The sequence below is a fragment of the Helobdella robusta genome, assembly GCF_000326865.2.
Source record: "Helobdella robusta unplaced genomic scaffold HELROscaffold_20, whole genome shotgun sequence".
NCBI classification, from domain to species: Eukaryota; Metazoa; Annelida; class Clitellata; order Rhynchobdellida; family Glossiphoniidae; genus Helobdella; species Helobdella robusta.
The window spans coordinates 2,222,895-2,247,122 of record NW_008704084.1 but is presented as its reverse complement, the minus strand read 5'-3'; the positions used below and the strand labels follow the sequence as shown (position 1 = coordinate 2,247,122).

Genomic DNA, 24,228 nt, shown 5'->3' with positions numbered 1-24,228 from the left:
TTGAGTCTGTTTAATTTAATTAAATTTAAAATTGAAACTTTATTTTTTTATTAACAAACATTTTATCAAAGTTATTGCAGATAGATTTTACTATTTCGACGTTAAACCGTCATCGTCAGTGCATTATTTATTAAATAGAATTGTTATAGTTTTTATATTATTAAAAATATATACAAATAAATTCGAAAAAGAAACATGAAATTCTAATGAAAATTTTAACAACGAAAAATTTAAAAATTTTTTAAACAATAGTTGTCCAGGCGGCAAAAACAGCGTCAAAATTGTGAGGCACGAAATTAATTAATTATTGTTATTATTATTATTTTTATTATTATTGTCTTTATTAATATTATTATTATAATTATTTTTATTATTGTTGTCGTTGTTGTTCTCGTTGTTGCTGTTGTTGTTGATGGTGTTGTTGTTGTTATCATTATTGTTATTATCATTATTGTTAGATTGCCGGTTGATCCGATTAACCATTAACGTTATTGCTGTTCATTCTTCGAGTTGGAAGTGTTGTTGTGATTCGTTGTTGGATGTTGATGGAAGGTTTTTCAGATTCGCTGAAAATGGCTTCTGCGATTCTTAGGTTGTAGTGCTGTTGATTGTTGTATAAAATTTTTGTGTTTTTATCTAGAAGGTTTCTAGTTATTGGGGTGTTGTGGAAAGTTTCTAGATGGTTTTTTATTGCACCGTCTCTTTTGTGCATAGTGAGTCTACGTGACAGTGTTGTAGTAGTCATCCCTATATAGGAATTTTTGTTTTTGCCGCCTTGACAACTATCGTTTAAAAATTTTTTAAATTTTTCGTTGTTAAAATTTTTCATTAGAATTTCATGTTTCTTTTTCGAATTTATTTGCTCGTTTGTGTTCGATTAAAATTATGCTTAGATTGGAAAGTCTCTCCTGCCCCATTGTACTTCTCATGTAGTTTTTGTTGGTTTTGAGTTTGCTGGAACTTCGTTCTCCAGATGACACTGTCACAGGCAATGTGAAAAACATTCTCAACGCAGTTGTGATGTTACGGTAGCCTTCTTCTAATTTATTTTTATAAATGAGAGTTAACATTTTTTTTATGTGGCTTTTTCAAACTTTTGTCAACTGTCAAAGCTTGATGCTTAAAACTTTCTATTTCAAAGTTGAATTTTTCAATGTTGAGACCAGGTGAGTATATATTTGCCAATTCTTCTGCTTTAATTTTTAGATCTGCTATCTTCATTTTTTCAATTTAAACACCACTCAAAAATCCAAACATGCTGTTTACATTATTCAAAGCTTTAAATCTGTCACTAAGTTCTGTAATCATCCGGTCAATGATTTCTAACATAGCCACTTGGTACACATTTTCAACACTTGCAGGAGCTTCACTATTACGCAACTCATCAGGCGTTTTTTTTCTTTCTTGGTCCCATTTCTGAAAATTCAGATGTTAGATTATTCATTTTTTGCTAACAATTTACCATCAGCAATGGCCTCAGATGGTGCAAACTCTCTGCAAGACTTCATGAATGTTAAAAGACCTTTGAGGTTTCGGGCAGCCAAATCTACCGTTAAATCTCTTTCTTGTAAAAATTCGTTTACGTAGTTAATCTTTTCTAACAATGCACGCCAAAAGCTAACCATCACAATGAATTCAAGTTTTTTAATATTTTTCAAAAGGGAGCCTGCCTCACTCACAGTTTGAGGAGTTAAGAGATCATGACTTCTAAGATCTTCTAGAGCCTACATCACTTTACTATAATGTTAATATACAACTTCGACTGCATCTAATCTTGCAGACCATCTTGTTTTGCTTTCAGGCTTTAATGTTATCGGCCCATTTTTTGAGAACTTCCCAGCGTGAAGTTGAAACTGTTAAATACAAAATGTTCAAAGTTCCGAAAAAGTTTTTAGCCTTGATAATAGCACCGGCTGCATTAGCACCAACCAAATTGAGAGTGTGCAGCACACGGAACAAAATATGCCAGTTTGTTTTTCGGCAATAATTTGTACTGTACTCCTTTATATTTTCCCGCCATATTTGCCCCGTTGTCATAGGATTGACCCCTACAATTCTCCAAGTTAAGTCCATCTATGTCTAATTTTTTTAAATTTCTTGATTGAGACCTTCACCTGTTTTGTGACGAACTGGGAAAAAATCAATAAAACTTTCTTTTATTTCCGTTGTATCTTTTTTGACGTAACGAACTACCTGAGTCAATCAATCTTCAATCAATCTTCGTTTAACGTCCAGAGACCCAGTTCCCCCGAGATAGGACGTTGTTTTTTTTGCCATCAATTTTTTGCGCCAAAATAGACAAATTGTATCTTTTTTGACATAACGAACTACCTGAGTCATTTGTTCACTGTGACTGATATCTGGAGTCAATAAATCTTCAATCAACCTTCGTTTAACGTCCAGAAACCCATTTCCCCCGAGATAGGACGAGATAGGACGTTGTTTTCTTTGCCATCAATTTTTTGTGCCAAATTAGACAATCAGTTGTATCCATTTAATTTAAATTTAGAGCTTTCATGTCATGCTCAATTGTTTGCGACCTGGACTTCTTTGGACGGCCTTTGGGACGTGTGCCAGGTACTTCAACATCTGCAAGAAAAGTTATGGCACTGTTTCCACTTCGTCTGACATGACCAAACCACCGCAGACGGTGTTGCCGGCATTCGTCCTTTATATCATCTAAACCAGCAAGGCGCAGGATTTCGATAGATTTGATGTGGTCCTTCAGACTAATTCGTTGCATCCATCGGAGCATTTTCATATCGGTTTGTTGAAGTTGTTGTTCTAGTTTGATTGTCATTTGTCATGTCTTGATAGTAGTGGTAGTGGGATGTCCCGCCGCATCAATATAGAGGCAAGAAGATGCCATTTATTCTAGGCTGCACGCATGCGTGCTCGAACGGCAGCTTCAGCTGTTCCAGTACAATCAAGAACATCCCCTAGATATTGAAACGAAGAAATCAATTTGCGTGGCTGATGGTTCACTTTTGTATGTTATGAGATGTGAATATCTGGAGTGCAGTCAAATATTAAGGAAAAATATTTTGCATCCAAAATGTCTTGTATTATTCTTTGCTTTATATTATTAGCAATAATTTGTAAAACCTCATCTTGTATTTTATGTGAAAAATATGATATTTGTCATTTTTTATGCCGCTCAAAGTGTTGTTGAAGAGGGACATTATAACGAGAAATAAGTTCAACTGTGTTCAAGAACTTTCCACTAGATACGTCACTGAAATTAGTTTTCTTTAGTTCCTCGAAATAGACTCCTCTGTTTTGCCAAGAATAGAACAGCATCTATAATACAGAGCAATACCGCTTTCCAGTGCAACTGTTCTTGACGGATCTGAGTTCTGCATCAATACTTCCATTTACTAAACTAAACAAGATTCTAAAGTTTTCCAAGAGCAAAAGCAAAGTTTGTGGTTAGATAAATTTCATGTTCAAGCAACTTTTCACTGAGTTTTTGAAAATTGGTAAGTCCTTTTTCTTTAGCTAAAGAAGATATTTGATTTGAAGCTAAGTGTGGAAACAGCTTGCAGGGAATACGATAAAAAGCTATATTATTTTCACTATAGGCTAACTATGATTTTTTTATTTTTTGTCCATTTTTGAGATCTTTATAAAAACAATCTTTGGTTAAATTGCATCCTTCTCTGCTACTGTTAATTAAATTTGGTTCAGCCAAATTTTCAAATCTCATTTTTGTTATGAAACACCTTTCTGAATCAGAAAAATTTTGTGGCCACGAACCAGGATCACTGAAATTAAAAGGGAACTTAGATGTCTTCTGAAGACTAGTTGTGGGGTCTGATTGAAATAGCAATTCTTCTACAATTTTATTTGTAGGGTTGAGGTTGAACCAAAAAACATTTTCCTCGCTCTCTTCTTTAGCTGCCATGTCATCTAAAATATTAAAAATCAGCATTATAAACAAAATAAACATTATATAAGTTATTTTTTAATTAAGAATTATTAATAAAAATTTATAACGATTTAAATAAAACTTACTAAAAGTTAGTTTTGATTGAGATAATATTTCTTTAACAGCTTTATTTACTTCACTGGAAGGATTGAGGTTCAAACCAAAAAAATGTTCTGCGCTCTTATTTTTATTAGCTTTCGTTTCATTTAAAAGTCCAAAAATATTAAAATTATGGAATAAACTTTAAAAGTTAAATTTTAAAATATTATATTAAAAGTTTTAAAAATTCTTAAATTTAACTTTTTTATATTTTATTTATTCATCACTTATGCATTGAACTTAAAATTTATTATTAAATACCAAATTAATGAAATAAAAAAAAATTAGTTTAGTCAGATGGAAACATAATTAATTCACATTGTCCATAATGTTCCATTTTTCAATAAATATTAAATTAATTAAATAATAAAATTGTTTACCTTATTTTTTTACCTTATTTTTATTACAAACATTAGATTTGCTAAATAACGTTTCTAATTTTGGCGCTAGTGACATCGTATCTCTTTCTTTTTTCGTTTTTCTTTAGCAATTTTTCTGTATTCGGCTCTACTGAGTCTTTTTCTGCCATCCATATTATTTTCAAACACGAAAACGAATAAAAATAAACTAACAAAATATTTTCGCGGCGTGAATTTAATTCAAAATGGCGTGTCTGCAAAACTCAATTAAAAAAAAGATTACAAATAAGATAAAGATTCCGTTTTTAATATTTGCGTTTGTATTATGTATATATATATATAACGATATAAATAGAATATAAAAGAAGTAATAAAAAAAATCAAATTTACTTTGATCCGAATTTGGACAAATGTGAATAACATTTTAAATTTTTTTAAACTTCTCAAAATTTGCCGCCCCTGAGATTTGCTGCCCGGGGCGCTTGCCCCCTTTGATCCCTCTTAGTTCCAGGCCTGGTTATTTCTTCCATCGCCGTGATGAATAGCGGGGCACTAAGTATCGAACCCTGGTGTACACCAACGTTAATGTCGAATTTATTTGTATTACCAGCTCTTGTACTGAGCAACCAAAGTCCTGGTATGTGCGTACGTTGCCAAATCAATCGAACAAGATATTCGGGAACATACTGTCTGCGAAGACATGATCATTTTAAATACTGAAAATAGATACTAATAATGTGAATAAAACCACATAACTATCTTAAAGTTTTTAAACATATATATAACAGTACCTAATTTTACTAAGAAAATCAATTACATTAACTTACTTTAAATGTTTTTTAAAAGTATCTTTCATTTAGTTTGGGTATTTAAGTAAAATTACAAAGCAAAATTTGAAGGGTTTTACCCGAAGTCGGAAATTTTTTTATCCAATTCCGACATAGAGTTAGAAACTGATAAAAAAACTGAACGAATCTTTCAAAAAACTTTATATAAAAGAAATATAACAAAAAAAAATCCCAAGCAAATATAATGTCAGAACAGAGTATATAATAGAAAAATACATACACCGTATAAATGCAATAGGGAAAGCATTAACAGTATTAATAATATTACACACGGTAAACAAATATTTATAAATGAACAAATAACAAAATAATTAATGAATTATATATGATAATGACGATTCATTTATAATTTTGTCATTTGAGATATCATTATAAATAATATACACCTATGCGTTATGGTAACTGCATTATATTATTTGTTCGCTAAATACATCAACATTTTCATGGTCCTCTTACTTTTCGGGTAGTTGATGGTTTAACAGATACCGACAAACTCCAGCCAGAAAGCTTCATTGACGGTTAAATCGTAAAATTTGCTGTCGACTCAAAACCGAAGTCGACGATTGAACTTCGTCAGTTTTCACGTTAGAATTATTTTTACGATATAAAGGAATGTTATAGTATTGGTATATTTTTATTATTTTTAGTTATTTCAGTGACCCTACAACCTCGATTCACCTCTTCAGCTACAGCTAGCAAGTAAAATTATAGCTGTCTCAACCATGGTATTTTACACCTACTCCTGTTGCTCTATCCAACTATAAAATTTACTGGAAACACGCGTCCGGACCATTTTTTTTACATGGAATATAAATTTATATTCTATTCTAAAATAATATTTTTATAAATTTTTCCAAAAACTTCCGTAGTTACGACCAAACACCCTTGTTGCATATGATAACCACTTATATAGTTACATACAAACGAAGTAAAAGGAAAAATAAAAAGTGATAAACGTAGAACTTTAAAAAATTATCACGTTATGATAACGATCCTAGTCCGGAGTCAAAATTTATGCTCAATAGTAGTTTCTGGTGGGAATCCAAAGCTGTACCAGTTTGCACGTCTGCGACTCTCTCCTTCACAACTTCATCATAAGTCTTCCCGTCCAACAACATCAAAATCTGCATCAACAGTAACGATCCATTTAACTATACATTTGGTTTTTTTATGATCTTAGCCATCAGTTCAGTGTTGCTTTCTAAGCACAAGCATTTTAAAAATAAATTCATTGTAGAACACACATGCTAACCTTTTCATCTCCGAAAGAATAATCTCTGGCTGTCATGCCTTTGTTCGTATCATTTTCATCCTCGCTGGAACTATCAGTTTCATTAAGACGACATTTGCGATACATGACGCTGGACAAGTCGACGTCGGCATTTATCCATTCACTGCAACTTTCACTGTCGTCACTACTTTTGTAATCACTGGAATCGTGTTTAACGTCTGAATTTTTTATGTTGCAGTCTGAACCGGCGGCTACGAGCAATGCAATTATTTTTAAATTTTTTGACGCCGTAGCGATATGTAGTGCGGTATTTCCTTGAAACGACTGAGCATCCACGTCGATGTTTTTCTGTTAAATTAAAAATAATATTTAACATTTGTATGTAACAAATTTAGTTGAAATTGTTAAGTTTTATGTTTTATATTAAAACATTATGATTTGTAATATACATTTATTTTTCTTTGGACCAAATGTTCTTTGCTTTGTATGTAACTTCACTTTTTTCCTTTTCTGTTGATCCGGTGAATAATAAACAAGTCGAGAACGTTGCTTGGTTTATTTCTCTTCTTTTAATGTCTTTCAATATTATATCAATTAATTAAACGATCTACGTAACAAGAAATTTAACAGGTTATGGGACCCAGATAACGTTTTTCTTAATTAATTGATTAATTTTTTGACGAAGAAAATTTAGAATAAAGAAATATCGGAGATTCCTTTGTGTTTGTGAAGACTGAAGTGAAGAAAAAACACGTGCTTCTTCATTCTCTGAAAGTCGATATTTTGCTTCTAATTAAAAGGTCAAATTGAAAGACAAGGAAGAAATGGATCTAACAAAAGTGCAGATCAAACACCTAGAAGGCAAAAGTAATTGGTTGAACTGGAAGTCGAGAGTTTGTATAATAGTACGCGGCATTCCTGATGCAATGAACGTAGTAAGTGGCAAATTAAAAATTCCAGATGAATTAAACGATGACTCAAATAAAGATGAGATAGCAAAATATCAAACTGCTTTGAACAGATTCAATAAACATGACCAATGAAACGTATGAAAAAGTTCGTTCATTCAGTAATGCCAGAGATGTTTGGTTAGAACTTCACAGATTGTATGATGAAGTTAATGAAGATAAAGCATACAGCTTATGCATGAAGTTCTTCAGTTATAAAATGGATGAAAGCGACAATGTTGTCACTCATGTTACAAAACTCAAGAATTTTTGGAAAGATTTGAAGGTTGAGTTAGGAAAAGATGAAAACAGTGACTTGTTGCTGATGAGCCAAATAATTGAAACTTTGCCAGAAAAATATTTTTCATTTGCTGCAAGTTGGAGATTGTTGAACAAGACTGAAAGAACAGTCGAAACACTCACAGATCAACTGTGTATCTATGAGAGATCTTTGGAAGGCAAAACAGAATGTAATAAAGTATTATTTGTCAAAGCAACAACTAAAAGGTCATCATCACTAAACATGAATGGTCAAAAACAAGATAAATTTGTCAGCAAATCAAAGCGACTGATATGTCATTATTGCAAATTGCCAGGTAACATTGTAAGAAATTGTGAAAAATGGCATTCTGATGGTAGACCAGCAAAACCAAGAAATAACAATCTACGCGATGACAATAAGTCACTAGTTGTTATGGAATCAAGTGTTTTTGCAATTGATGAGTCAGCGTACACTGATGAATGGTTTTTTGACAATGGCGCTGACTTTCCGAAGAGACATATTTCAAAGTTTTGAAAAATTTTCTCAACCGAGTAAATTATATGTTGCAAATGGTGATACTGTAGAAGCTTTTGGAAAAGGAATTATTCATCTTCAAGTGAAAGTGAATAATAAATGGCAAACTGTTAAACTTACAGATGTCTTGTATGTGCCAAAAGTAAAAAGAAATTTGTTCTCAGTACTTGCAACTCAAGATAAGAACAAAAATAGCTCTTTTGTTTCAACCTCAAGAAGTTGTCATCTACTTATTGACAATGTGATAAATGTTGTTGGAATAAGAAACAACAATGGAGGTCTGTTCAAACTTGTTGCAAAAACAGTTAGACCGTTGAATTCTGAAGTCGAAGTTAACTTTGTCAATGATCAAGATGCATTGCAGTTATACCATGAAAGAATGGGACATCAGAATAAGAAACGTGTTAAAATGCATCGATCAAGAGATGTTATTTTTGATGAGAAGGTTGTCAAACCAAATTCAGTGATTTTGCAAGAAGAAAGTTGTTCAGATGATACAGTTTCGATTGATGTTGAAATCAAAGATGAAAATAAAGAAACTTTGATTAAAGAAAATATTTCAACTGATGAAGATGTTCACAACCGTAGTTCAGTTTCATCTGATGAAGAAGATCAATCTGACTGTTGTAATCAAAAGACCAAAGGTATGGTTTTACGTGACAGGAATAATATCAAAAAGCCATCTCATTATGATTCTTTCGTTATGTCTGCATTATGTGAAGTACTTGAACCAGTGAGCTACAAAGATGCCATTCAAAGTGATGAAAAAGATGAATGGTTTAAAGCCATGAACAGTGAAATGCAGTCATTAAAGGAAAATCAAACGTGGGATTTGGTAAGTCTTCCAAAAGGTCATAAGGCAATACCATGCAAATGGGTCTACAAGGTAAAACACAATCCAGATGGTTCTGTTGAACGTTTTAAAGCCAGGCTAATGGTAAAAGGTTTTTCTCAGAAAAAGAGAATTGACTATGAAGAAACCTATAGTCCTGTAGTCAGAAGTTCAACTATAAAAACACTATAAAGTGTTGCTGCAAATGAAAAGATGTCACTCATGCAGTTTGATGTGTCAACAGCTTTTCTATACAGCAAACTAGATGAAGATATTTACATGGAGCAACCTGAAGGTTTTAAAGATAATTCAGGAAGAGTCTGTAAACTCAAGCAAAGTCTCTATGGACTTAAACAAGCTCCAAGATGTTGGAACAAACGCTTTGCTGAATTCTTGAAAAAGAGACATTTCAAACAAAGCGATGCAGATATTTGTTTGTTTATTAGAATACAGGGAGGAAAGAAACTCATACTTGCACTGTATGTTGATGATGGACTAGTTGCAGGAACCGATAAAGAAGAACTAAAAATATTTGAAAAAGAATTAAAGTCAGAGTTCAAGATAACATCTAAACCTGCAACATATTTCCTTGGATTAGAGATTAATCAAGATGAGAAGGGAAATATTAAAGTCAGTCAGTCATCGTATACAAGAATGATTCTTGAAAAATTTGGGATGAGTCAGTGTAAATCCTGTACAACTCCGATTTCAAAATCTGAGGAGTTCGATGAAAACAAAAATGAACACAAGGAAGTGAAATTTCCTTAGATATCAGCAGTTGGTGCATTGATGTACTTGATGACGGGAACAAGACCAGATATTGCATATGCAGTTGGAGTAGCATCCAGAAGTTTGGAGAAACCCAGCAAGTCCAATGTAGCACAAGTCAAGCAAATTTTCAGATATTTGCAAGGCACAGCTGATGTCGGTATTGTTTACAAGTCTGGTCAAAACAATACACTTATAGCCTACAGTGATGCAGATCATGGAGGAGATAAATCTAGTGGAAGATCGACATCAGGTGTAATCTGTATGTTTGGAAGAAGCGTGATCAGTTGGTTTAGCCAACGTCAACCCTCAGTTGCGATTTCAACTACTGAAGCAGAAATCGTTGCCGCAAGTGAAGCAGCTCGTGAAGTGATATGGCTCAAACGATTGTTGAACGACATTGTAGATCTGAAGAAAAAGCCAGAAATTTTTGTCGACAATGAAGCAGCAATTCGTTTAGCACACAATCCAGAACTTCACAGAAGAACAAAGCACATCCACATTAGACATTTCTTTGTCAGAGAAAAAGTTGCAGAAGAAGAAGTTTCAGTTGATCGAGTTGCGACAGAACTTCAAGTTGCTGATGCTCTGACAAAACCAATGGTAGGACCAAGACTAAAGAATCTGATGTGTGCGATGGGTCTTCAGAACATTTAGGTTAAGATCATCTAATGTTTTAAATAAAATGAGAAGGTGTTAAGTTTTATGTTTTATATTAAAACATTATGATTTATAATATACATTTATTTTTCTTTGGACCAAATGTTCTTTGCTTTGTATGTAACTTCACTTTTTCCTTTTCTGTTGATCCGGTGGATAATAAACAAGTCGAGAACGTTGCTTGGTTTATTTCTCTTCTTTTAATGTCTTTCAATATTATATCAATTAAACGATCTACGTAACAAAAAATTTAACAGAAATTGTATTAATTTTTTCTTATTCACTTTCAAGAAAGAAAGAATTAATTTAAAAATGTTCCATAATCAATCTCAAAGATAATTTGCTTTCCTTACCAGTGAAAATCTCACAGTTTGAATGTCAAAGTTAAAAAGTTTGGTCATTTTTTATTCTTTATAATCCAGCTGTGTCAATGGCAGAGCTGCTCACATGTTATTCTCCACTTATAAATTAAACTTCGGTGTACACATGACGTACACCATGTCATCTCGTAAAAGCAGCGCAAGACATGGCACTTAACTGTCTGAGCCATTTTACGTTTATCTCAAAATTTAAATTTTACAAAAGGTATTGTCATGGAAAACATTTTTAATTACAGCTTTTTAATAAAGGTTTGAAACTTAATTTTAGAACAATTCAGCTTGTGACAAACCTCTAGTAACAGCGATGCTGTCATCGACAAGTGATTGTTTTCCACTGCCAACATCAGAGCTGTTTTCCCTGGAGTTCCAACAATCATTTGGCAGAAATTAATATTTTTATTACAAATAAAATCGCATAGATACAATAATAAATGGCTTTTTAAAAAAAGAAAAATATTTTAAAGTGATTTTCACCTATCTTATTATCATAGAACAACGTTAAATTTTTATTTTGAGACATGTTATGATTGATGGAAGAGCTAACCTCACAGCAAAACACCAACAACACAAAAAAATGTTGTTGACGAACATGATTGTTCGTTCAAACCATTAATATCAGCATTGTTTTAGAAATATTTGATTTGAGATAGAGAGGCACGTACTAAGTAAAATGATGACAATACCAAAGTTTTAGAATGTGCCTCCTTAAAGCGTGACATATAACACAACAACGTAACATAGCGTAATATAACATAGCAGGGTTTTAAGTGGCTCAGTAGACGAGTGTGTTTGAATCGCCGTCAGACGGGTTGCCTTTTTTTAAATTGCTCATACGCGTAAATTTCATCTCAACATAATTTCATCAAAAGTTTATCTGGCTAATACAAGGATGTTCCAAATTTTGAGTCCATCCAATGTTATCAGTGGCGGATATAGGACGGGGCCGAGGGCGTTGTGAGCAATAATTGTCTTAAAAGTAAAAAAAGGTTGCCAGCCTAATATTGTAGCCATATTACAATAATTTTTTGAAAATTTGTTACATTCTTGCTTCTCCCCGTCAAAATTTAAAAATTCTCAAAAGTTTGGCCCCACGTCAAAGTTGTTTAGATCCGCCACTGAATGTTATCTTACAATATTTCACTTCTTGTTATATGAAGTTAGCAAGCGCACACTTTTTATTTTTCATTTAGAACCGCCGTTATTATAATCCTATTGACGAAAATTTCGCTCTACCTAATGCAACAAAATAAAATGTTAAATAAAGATATTTATGAAATGGCTTTTAATATTTTTTTAAATTTACATTTACGGAATTGTATGATGTTGTGCAGTTTTCTATCTTGCAAAACACATTCCCATTTTTATTATACGAAGCTTAAATTTTGAGAATGTATCTCCCGAGTTAAAGATAGAGTAGATTTCTATTGAAAAATTTTGAAAATTTCAACTAAAAGTTTCTTGCTAAATATTTGGTGGAAGATTCAACTTTCTTATGAAATGTCACAATCTGAAATCGTGAAACACCATTACTGTAGATCTTAAGTACAAAGACTCGAAGGGAATCAAATAAATAATACGACCGTTAATTAAGTGTCCAACCTGTCAGCTGATCTCGAATGTTGACGTCAGCCCCATACTGCAGTAGAAGTTTCATGCATTCGTAATATCCGTTTGAAGATGCTATGTGCAGTGCCGTCTTACCTGAGTGGTTACAAAATAATACATACGCTATCCTGTTTATCAACATTTTTAAATTGATAACATTTCAAATTTATAAAGCTAATTTGTCGCAAAAACAGCACCGTGAAAAATAATTAACCTGAATAATTGAATTGGTTGATGATCTCGTTCGATGCAGGTTGATTGAGAAGAATGTTGAGGCATTCGTCATGGTTCATCTTAGTTGCAACTTGAATTATGTTGTCTCCCTTGCCGCTGGTTGACTCGTTCAGCTTAGCGCCGTTTGTTAGTAGCAACTGCAGTTGGTCAATTTGGTTGGTGACGACCGCCAGGAAAAGTGGGGTCTGATTTTATTTTAAATTATAAAAATAAGTTTACAACGAATTTTTGTAGCAATATTTTCAAAACAATTTCAAAACAATACATTAAATACAATCGAACTATCGTTAAATGGATTGATGATAGGCATTAAATGAAAATAGGTGCAAACTTGAAAAAGGAAATTTTTCTGATTGACAATGGCTTGTTTGAGGGAGATGTGCTTGAGCATAGAAAGTAAGTTTAGGGTGGCAAGTGTTTTCTCGTGCAATACAGAAAGATGGAGAGAACTGATTGGTTTAAAAAATTTGCATAATTTATTTTTAAAAATTATTTTAAAATATAACTGTTGAGTTATATGTAAAAATCATGTGTTGAAGCTGCTTTTAGATTAGATATTTAATACATTTACACTCGACAAAGTATTTACACTAAAAAACCACATTGTAAAATGAAAGTTTAATAATTTCACAATAATCTAACATTTGCTTTGCTGTAGTACATTTTTATAATTATTATATATCCTAGCGCTTATTAACAAATGAAAAATAACGCAAATAATCTTTTAAGAATTTATTGGATGTAATTTTATGTTAACAATTATAATTATTGGACAGAAGAGAGCAGGACTGACTTGTCTCCATCAAAATTCTGCTCGTTAATGAGTGACTTGAGAGGCCAAATGAGAAACCTTACGTCTTCAGTACACGAGTACAGCTGCAGGCACTTAATTAACACACCTCAACGAAAGAAAAATATTTACGCATTGATCAAAGTTTTGAGTTGACAAAATTATTTTTAAATTTTAATTCATCTAAAAAATACAATAATAAAAAATATTAAATCGTGATAAGAAATAGCGACATTATAAACATGCTGATGATAAGAAATTAATTACTTCGAGTACAAACATCAAGTAAGTTACGACATTACAAGCTGAGTAAATATGCCATGCACAAAAAAATACGGAAAGTTAAAATAATTCAACCGAGTAAAAAAGAAAGGAGAAAAATTGGAGAACGATGCAGAAATCTGACCACAAAAAAGGGAGACAGAAATGATTTAACTTTGACGGAGGAGCTTGAAAAACAATTTAAAAACTCAACTTAGCCACTGGGAAAATAATGTAGAAAGAGTTGAAATGTTGGATAGTTTACTAATATTCCCAGACATATTACCATAAGCAAACAACGATAAATGAACTTTAAGATGTGTGAATAAACTTTTGCTTATAACAGTCCAGCTCATAGCAATGCAAAACTTGCTAACTTAAACAGTGATTAGCCAACCGAAGACCAATGAGATGTGATCATGAAAAATCAATTGTTCTTCATTATGCAACCTTAACAAAATTGCTTTCATCTATTGAACCCAATAATTAAGAATTTTCAAACGTGAAACAGAAATTTTTAACTTCAGAAAAACGACATCTGCGGAAATCTTTCAAAAATTTAAAAAATGGTATGAAGTGCTTCGGCAAATAGTTTGCTGCAAGAACCAAAAATAAGTGTGCAAACATCGCCGGTAAAATAGTCTTGGAGGATGTAAACGAAAGAAAGACCGAATCGGAGTGTCGGAGCAGGTCGGAGTTGGATATTTTTTATATTATATTTATATATATTTTATATTTTTTATATCTTGTAATATCATATAAAAAACAACGGAAAGATTGCTCCGTAAGAATTGCAATGCAGTAAAAATTATTTACATAACGTAGCTAATATAAGTAACTTAATTTTTTATTAACTTCGTTTTATTAGTGTTGTTGTTATCAATTGATCATACTGTATTTAGTTCTTGTACTCGAATGTTGACTATAATAATATAAATAACGGAAAAACGGATGTCTATGAACAAAAACTGACAAGCGAAATACCTCTGGATTTTTTGGATATTTGTGAATTTTGTGTTTTGTTGTCATCTTGCTTCAGACTATAACACTTGATGAGAGAGCTGGAAACATCGGGGCATGTTGTTGGCGAGGCTGGTTGGTTGGGTGTGGCAGTACTATTAGTTGTCATCAGTGGTGATGGTTGTGAGGCACATGATAACAGCGATGACGAAAATGATGAAAATGTATCAGTCGTCGATGAAAGTGATGTAGATGACGCAGATGATGATGTTGGTTGTGATGTTTGTAACGAGAGAAACGTTGAACTTGAACTTGTTTGCACTGATGCTTGAATTGACGATGGTACGATTGCTACAATTCCTGGAGACGATGAAGATGACGTCATTGTGGTTAACGCGGATGATGATAATGTCGAATTTGCCAATCCTCTACCCAATAAGAACGAATCAGTGTTGCTCCAATTCAAATTTTCAAAATCCAAATAATTTTCTGTAACAGACAATGGTATCTGTTGGTTGTTTGTAGTTTTTTGTAAGTAGGGTTTCTTATTTTGTTGTTGATAATGATGCAGATCTTGTTGCGGTCCCAGGTGTTGTTGTTGCTGCTGCTGTTGTTGTTGCTGCTGTTGTGGTAGGTGGTGGTTCTGATTAAATTGTTGTAAATGATGAAAGTCTCCAGCCGCCTTTGCAAAAGAGTAACATTGCTGCTGATTGTGTGTATGAGCGAAGTCCTGGTATGCCTCTTGCAACTTGTATGAAATGCTTTGAAATTCATTTGTCAGACACAATGGAGAAAGTTGTTCAGAGTCAAAAGTACAAGAGTTTGCCAGTAAATTTGGTTCTATTTTAGGACCTTTTTGGAGTTGTTTCGATTAGGTAGTCATTATACTAAATTAAAACATTAAACACTAATTTGTTCTATTTTAGGACCTTTTTGGAGTTGTTTCGATTAGGTAGTCATTATACTAAATTAAAACATTAAACACTAATTTGTTTAATACATTAATCAATCAGTCAATTAAAAATTCGTTCATCTATTTATTTTTTTCAAACATTTTTTTGTTTATTCGTTTTTAATGTCACTAATTTACTTTTTTAATATGTTTCATCAGTCATTTAATATAGAGAGCAAAAAAATATTAGAAGAAACCAGTTGAAAAATTACTACAGATATATTATGGAAATATAATGGATAAAAATACCATGAAATGAATTGCTTGCACTACTCAAATGCCTTCTTTTTTTCCTATGCAACTCCATCGTAATGTCTGTTCATTTGGAAAAAATAGTTTAATAACATTACATCCTGTCTTGGAAGTAGATTTGCACTAATAATATTTCGTCATGAAAAACTGACATGACAGGCATACATACAGACCTACATATAATTCTAATAGGAATTGAGCAATTGCGTCGTTATATAGCCATCTACAATTAATTCAGCAGCCAAATATAGTAATCTTTTTCTTAAATATAATGAAAGCATGAGCGTACTTGATAGGTTTTTGGAAAGATAAAACCTCAAAAATGAGAAAGGTTGATTTTAACTTTGTCGGCGAGTTTGCTCAAATAGTAGAAATGTCGTGTATCGCGCAGAAACTGACCTTGTTCAAACACCGTCTGCCCAAAATGCGCGGTGCTTGCACTTACATATAAAATATGTGTGATGGGGACATGTGGTATGAATAGTACAGCCTTTTTTTGTTAACAAGCGTTTTAAGAAAAAGTGACGGCTAACGGAAAGGACAAACGGCGATGGGAATTGTTTTCCAGTATACAAAAATTTTGTAAGATTTAAATAATCAATCAAATCTCTTTTAATTTTATTGAATAATAGAATTCACTAGCCTCGCTCTAGTAAAATTTTACAAAATAACGTAAAATTTGAAAATGTGGTGTTTTTTACTGAAATGCTCTGGCGAACAAACTTCAAAATTAATGCGGCAGGTAAATTTTCCAGTTGACGATGCAAGAATTAAATAATAAATTCAAGTAATAAATAATAAATTTAAACAATACGTTTAAACGACAAAAAAATATATTTTAATAGAAAGAATGGTTTTTCAAATTTTTTTAGAGTGATATAAGAATCAACACTGACGATAAATTTACACTTTCACACAACTTAAAAGTTGCATAAGAAAAATTAATAGCAAACTTCATCTGAATAAGCTAGCTTTAATGAACATTTGCTATAATGTAAATTTCGGTGAAAAAAATTTTGCGATATGTTCTCATTTCGGAAAAAATTCCGTGACGTCAACAAGATATATAATAAAAATACGACACGGCGATTCCAGACAACAAAATTTTAAATGCAGCAATCATTATACATTGTTAAATTTTACTATTTCAAAGCAAGTGCGTAAATTTTGTTAAAAATACAATTAAAAGCAGCATATCAATTTCTGACAACAAACCTTGTAACTTAGGGAAGAAGGTGAACGTTTTGGGATCACTCACTTCTCCATCTGATAATCTTTTAAGTTGGACAAAAACACTTTGTGAGTTCTTTATTTTATTGTCTGGGTATGATGGTGTCCGAAACACAATTGCATACTGTTGTTCGTTTTAAAGATAAAAAGTTATTTTTTCAACTATTTCTCTCGTATAAAAAAGAACCTGTCTGTGAACATCTTGCGGCGAGAACACACCATAATCTTCCCATGTAACATTGCCTTCTTCGTCTTGCTCGAAAAACCTCACACTTATATCATCTTTCATAATGTTCATATTTGTATGTTAACAAAATTGCAACAATTGAACGAAAAAAGTAAACCTTTTTGAACTTTATCGCAAAGTAGAAAAACTTCGTCATTTCCAGCACTGCAACCGCTAACTCGATCCATCCTACATATTTTCAGAAGGGAAGCTCGAGGCGCTTCTAAATGATTTTATTACTAAATAAATTTATTTCCAATTTCGAAACGTAAAATCATGTTTCATTTGTTTCGTGATTAACAAAACGCAATATATAAATAAGACAAATATAATAATTGATACTTACTGCTATCATAAATTTGAGCAGAATAAACGGGTGGCAGCAATGTTGTAAATCCTGCGTCATTAATAAGATACGCTTGAAATTTCAATCTAACAACACTCATTTGAAGACTTTTTGATTGTTCTTCCGCTTTCTTTTTTATATCTTCTTCTTCAAAATCTTGTAAAATGCAAAGTAATTAATAAATATAAAAAAATTTTTTTTTATAAAATTTATATTTACCAGTAAGTACTAAATCATTCACGTTTCCATAATAACTGCCATAGCAAAACTTTTCAATTTTGAGCGATTCTCTCAGTTTATCTATTAAAACGTTTACTAAATTTTTCTTTGTAATGTGCTTGATTCCCAGATTTGGAAACCTTAGATTTTAAAATGAATTAATAATGAATATTTTTGTGATAATTTTGTTTTGTTTCTTTTAGTACCCAATAATTGGATTATCTCCTTTCACATTCACAACACATTTTCCATTTTCACAATTTTTCCCAATTAATTCATGAGCATGATGTCTGGGAATTTTTTCATCTGTCACCAAAGTAACTTCCAGTCTAGCCATACCACTGTATCTGTTAATCTGTAATGTTACTTTTAATTACACTTCCAAAATAGATAATTGAATAAAACAATTAATTTATTTTATAAAATTTTAATTCTTAACATATTATAAAATAATTTAGTTGAACCTTGACAGTGGGAACTGTTTTCTTATCCTTTCTGTGGTTCACCCCTTGTAGACCTCCATGAGACTTGCCCTCACAAGCATATCTAAATCTGAAACCTTTTGATTGTGGTTCTTCAATAATTTCTAAATATGGTCCATCTGTTAATTTAATATTTCTTCACTTACAGTTTGTCAGTCAGTAAACATGATTACGTAATGTCATATCTTAATAAAATTGACATTATAAAAAATGTTAATGTAACATAGCTGTTTTTTTCTAAATAACGAAATCATTATTAGATAGATAGATTTAATAGAATAGATATAATTGATTTGAATATAAATAACCTTCAGGAGGGGATGGATTGTAAAAACTTCTGATCTGGTAATCAATGCTTTCACAGTCGCTTAAATCAGACATCTCTATTAGGTGATTAGGAAAATTCAATTCAATTATTACGATGAGATGGCCTACTTATCTCTATAAAAATCAAATTGTATCAAGCTCGCTTATTTCATTTTTATTAAATTAAATATTAAATAAGCTAATTCTGTAAATTGTAATGACCTGAAACAGTGTTTTATAATGATCTTAAACGCGGATGTTATATTTTTTGTGATTTATTATTCTGTATATATATTAAATTAATATTATTAATTATACTGTTTCAAATAAGTATAATTATTATAAATAATGGCTACATTTAGTTAGATTTTCATGTTTGATTTTTGGCTGTTTGATTGATAAACAATTAAAATGTTGTGGAGTATATCTTCCTCCAATAAAATTAATAAAAACTGATTAATTATAGAAATTAAATTATATCAAGTATTACCATTTATTAACAACAAAACATTCATGTATTATATATTATTTATTTTAAAATAAAAAACACCGTAAACTTGATGAAATTGTTTTTTCTAGTTGAACGATTGAGTGGATCATTATTAAATTGAATGAAACAACGAAACAACGAGGGAAATAACGCATGATGGGGATTTCCAAAATTTATGGGAAATTTGTCTGCTTCTATTTGTAGAACTTGTGCAGCCCGTTGCGTAAAGAGGAAGAATTATTTTATATGTGTATAAGTGTATATATATATATATATATGTATATATATATATATATATATACATATGTGTGTTTGTGTGTGTGTGTTGTGTGTTGGTGTGTGTATGTATGTATGTTCTTTCTTTTCCTTTCTGTTTATATTGTCGGTATATGAGTTTCACTATTATTTTTTGTTCTGTTTATGTATGGTATTATAGTTAAGGCACTGATTGTATGTATGCTTAAACCAGATAAATTATGACGTGTGTGTGTGTGTGTGTGTGTGTATGTGTGTGTGTGTGTGTGTGTGTGTGTGTGTGTGTGTGTGTGTGTGTGTAAAAATCAAAAGCGTCAAACCAATGCAATGCTATGACTAAATGCATGACTGAACACAAGCGTGAATATTGCTAATTTATTTATTTATAGACATATTAACATAACATACCATAGCATAAATGATGGACTCAGCCAGGATGACATATGTCCATATCAAAAATATAAATGGAAAATGGAAAAGAGGCAAAAAACAAAAACAAATAAATCAATGTGTCAATTTTGTGAGTGTAAACAAGATCATGGTCAGCCGTGTATTTATCAAAATTGATTTAGAAATAAACTTCTGCATCGACTTCAACAACACTGCTGAGTAACAGTAACAATAATAATAATAACAATAATGATAAAATAATAATATTAATTAAGGTAGCTTCATCCATTATATCAGAGCAAAATTTCAAAATTTAATCGACCTAATCTTCAGTAATTCGTAATAACAACATTGGTCATTTCAAATTACTATATATCAAAAAAGTCCGTATTTCCATTATCATATTTTATATTTTCATGCTTTTTTGGAATGTGACGATGATAAAATGAGTTATTTATAATGATATACTTCAAAAAGTCAGAAAAACACCGTTTAATGTAGAAAATCGAGCAGAAATTGACATAAAAAGCAAAAAAATCTTTAGCATAATTTTGATCACACTACTACAAATTTCCCTTGTTATTTAATGAAAGTTGTCGTGTATGTGGTTTGTTAAATTATACTCAAAAATATATTAAATAATTCTAAAAATAGTATTATATTAATATTTAAAATAGTTTAAACATAACTTAAAATATAATATGTTGAGTTGACAGCAAAACAATTGAAAAATCTAGCCAGTTTATCCATGTGCTTGGTTGGCATAAAATACGTATAAAAAATTACAAATAATGACATATGGTTTTTTAATGTATGAATCCATTAGAAATATTGTTATAAAAAAAATTTGAAAGTTTGAAGTTGTTTATTATTCTTAGCCCCTTAGACTCCCTTTACACTCCGGCGCCTAAGGGGACCGCCCCTTCGACCTTCTTCGGTACACTACTGGATTTGAGAAGAATGACTGGAACATTGCGTGTATGTATTATTTTCATTTAACTTTTTTGTCCCCATAATGAAATAGGCTTAGACTTTTTACCTGGTTTTGCATAGCACGTTGATGTGTAGCTGTCACCTTTCAACTTTCTGTTAGCTATATTAGAAATCTCGATTTTTCTAATATTTAATTATTCTGACAAATTTCATTGTACAGAATCAATTTTAAATAAACAATCGAACAATGATGTCTACGCATCTACATCAGCGGTTTTCAATCTTTAAAATATGAATATATAATATCCATATATCCTTGCCTTAAAATGCTTCATCTCTCAAGGTGTGGCGAGACCAAACAACAAGCTTCGATAATAGGTCTAAGTAACTGTAACATTGCAACTCGGATACTGGCGTGTATGTATTATATGCACGAAGTTGTTTCGCAGCTTAAAACCGTACGTGGATCTTCATCCAACAACTTTATTAAAACATAATAAAAGACAATAATTCAGCGACGGGCAGAGTTTAACTAAATGGTCGCAATGCAAACTAATAGTGTAACCATATTTTTGTAGTTTCGTGCCTGGTTTAGGTGAAAAAAATTTCGTAAAAATGTTTAAAATATTTTAGTTGCCAAACTAAAATATTTTAAACAGCACATTTTTTGACTTATGGTTTTTAAACATGATTTATAAACTGAAAAATGCACACGATTGAAGTATTTCATTTTATTAAAGCCAAGTACATTTAAAAAAGCTAATGTTTCTTAAGTCTAAACTGACATCAGAATACCATATAAATATTTCTAATCAGAATATTACTGAATTTACGGTATAGAAATTTTCAACTGTTTTTTTTAATTATAAAAGTCATTTTAAAATAAAATTCATATGTTATCAGCGTATAGCAAGAAAACAGTCAACTAAACTAATAAAAATAGTTATAATTTTCAAAACTATTTGGCAACTATTTTTGTATCTACTTCTTGACGGACAGCGAATCTGAAGCAACATAAACGAAGCAACATAACAAGCCACAAGCATCTATATCATCGCCACATTACAAAAAATCCAACTATAGTGCGTGCTAAGTAAGACCATGTATGTTGGTGTAGAATTAAGATATATGAGTGAGTAAGACATATGACATAAAAGATATGAGTATGACTCTTCGGTCAATTCAAGATACTATATATCGAAAGCATCGGGATTTTCATTGACAAATTTACATTTTCATGCCCAAGAGATGAGTACTGTATGAATCTAAAAAAAAATACCAGCCTTGTTCACTATTCACTATATCAGCGCCACATTCCAAAACAAAATCGAACTCTAGTAAAACGATTTTGGTTTCAGTAAAACGTTAAAAACTAATCGAACGTTTTATGTCAAAAACATAAGGATTTCAATTACCGAATTTTCATTACCACATTTTCATGCTCAGAAGATTGGGTATTTTGCGAATCTAAGAAAAAACTACCGGCTTAATTAATTAAATCAGCGCCACATTCAAAATAAAAATCGAACTATAGTACTTATTCAGTAATAATGACGAATCATCATTATGATGATAACTATTCGCTTGATTCAAGTAACTGTCACTCAGATACGACGGATTTCCATTACCAAATTATATATTTTCATGTTCAAAGAATTGAGTAGTACATTAATTTTGTGTAAAAACTGCCACCTAAATTCACTAGGTACATATACCTGCGCCACATTCCAACAACAATCAAATAATATTCGTCGTCTTCAGAAGTACACAATGATAACTATTTGGACATTTGAAGTTAATATAAAAAACATCGGAATTTCCAGTAGAGAATTACACATTTTCAGGTTCAGGAGTTTAATTACTAGGTGAATATACTAAAAAAAGTTTGTTTTATTTCTTCCACCACCTGGAAACATGCTGTGTATATCCAGTGCACTGAGATTTATATAGTTAAACTTTTAAAAAATACATTTCAACACCCAATAGGCATGACGGAGCGCACACACGTTAGCAACAACCCAGGCCTACTACTAATTGTTGCTTTTGATAAGTCTTTTTAATAACAGAAGTTTCGTGCATATTTATAACCGTAAATTTCCGTTTCAACGTTTTTATCTGAGCTTCTATTAAAATAAAACGCCATTTTAAACAAAATGGGAACATTGCATCGTTCGTTCAGTGTAGCTGGAAAAGGGGTTAGTGAGCATGGCACTGTTCCAGACGATGCTGAGACCCACAGGTAGAAAACCGCTGATTTCTTTACATGTAATGACCATGTTATTAAACAATGAATTGAACTATAAAACTACATTATTTTTGATCGTTGACCAGAAGGCAGTTTTATCATTATATCCAATTTGTTAATACCAAATGTTGGTGGAAAAGATTACGGGTTGCATCTTAACAAAGACAAAACGAAGGTGATGATTACCGGGAAAGGCAAAAACAATGCGGAATTTTAGATAGAATTAGAAAAACTCGAACAAGTAGGCCAGTTTGGGTATCGTGGCAGTTTTATAACCTGTGACAACAACTGTACCAAAGAAATCGACAGAAGGATAGCAATAGCCCAGGGAATGTTCACATCATTGAAGGAAATATGGAAAAGTGGAAATATATCTATAAAAACAAATTTGAGAATGATAGAATCTTGCATTTTTCCGAGCTTGCTCTTTGCATGTGAGACATGGGCAATAAAGAAAAGAGACAAAGACAGACTGGAAGCATTTAAGATGAAGTGTTACCGAAATTTGTTGGGAATCGGTTAGAGGCAGAAAGTAAAGAACGAAACCATCAGAAATCAACTTTGAAGACAAAAAAGTGTATATGACAAAGTCAGGAAAAAAAATTGGGATTTTGTGATCACATTTGTAGAATGAGGGAAGACAGATTGATTAAGATGGTACTTATGAGGAAAAGAGATTGGAAGAAAAAAGTTGGTAGACCTGCAAAGAAATGGATAGATGACATTACTGAATGGACTAGTGTTGGTATTCTGAATTCAATAAAACTGGCCAAAGATAGAAAAGGTTTTTGGAAAGAAAAAAAGAAAAAATAAATGTAAAAAGCATGCTTATAGATGTACACTATCGGCCTCGACGGTCCCCCGATAGACAAAGGAGGATCATTGAGTGATAGATTGTTAATACCAACTGTTATTCATATCCTAGCTGGTTGGAAAGTGAAGACTCCACAGAATTTATAGCTTAAGTGTAGCGTCACTGTGCTTTTGTATCCATTAAACTGAATAAAATTGAAAAAACGTAGTGGGACAATTTCGATGACAAAACCTTCAAGCTTGATTGCATATATTTGCTTTATTCATATATTACAATTTGTATTTTTTTTGCTTACGTTAAAAACAGTTGACATGCTAAGACATGCAAACCTGCAACCTGGAAAAGAAATAATTTATTAATCTGAATTTTTTTTAAATTATCAAACATTTT

At 31.7% G+C, this 24,228-nt stretch overlaps 3 protein-coding genes across 3 annotated transcripts; all 3 read right to left on the bottom strand.

Annotated features, from left to right (window-relative positions):
- Positions 1-1,050: 1,050 nt before the first annotated feature.
- HELRODRAFT_171376 (hypothetical protein) lies at positions 1,051-2,340 on the bottom strand (the record flags this gene model as incomplete). The annotated part of the gene is made up of 3 exons (XM_009018099.1): positions 1,051-1,215; positions 1,267-1,416; positions 2,332-2,340. The coding sequence occupies 3 exons, from the start codon at positions 2,338-2,340 to the stop codon at positions 1,051-1,053; spliced, it is 324 nt and encodes a 107-aa protein (XP_009016347.1).
- A 3,874-nt stretch (positions 2,341-6,214) lies between these two features.
- HELRODRAFT_171375 (hypothetical protein) lies at positions 6,215-11,439 on the bottom strand (the record flags this gene model as incomplete). Its single annotated transcript, XM_009018098.1, has 5 exons — positions 6,215-6,358; positions 6,487-6,813; positions 10,599-10,702; positions 11,139-11,206; positions 11,393-11,439. 5 exons carry the CDS (start codon positions 11,437-11,439, stop codon positions 6,215-6,217), a joined length of 690 nt encoding a protein of 229 aa, XP_009016346.1.
- A 5,610-nt stretch (positions 11,440-17,049) lies between these two features.
- On the bottom strand, positions 17,050-18,525 carry HELRODRAFT_77620 (hypothetical protein; the record flags this gene model as incomplete). The annotated part of the gene is made up of 7 exons (XM_009018097.1): positions 17,050-17,256; positions 17,320-17,414; positions 17,477-17,581; positions 17,705-17,860; positions 17,960-18,063; positions 18,130-18,278; positions 18,388-18,525. Coding segments are annotated over 7 exons (954 nt in total), but the record flags the coding sequence as incomplete, so codon positions are not given.
- Between the last annotated feature and the right edge of the window lie 5,703 nt (positions 18,526-24,228).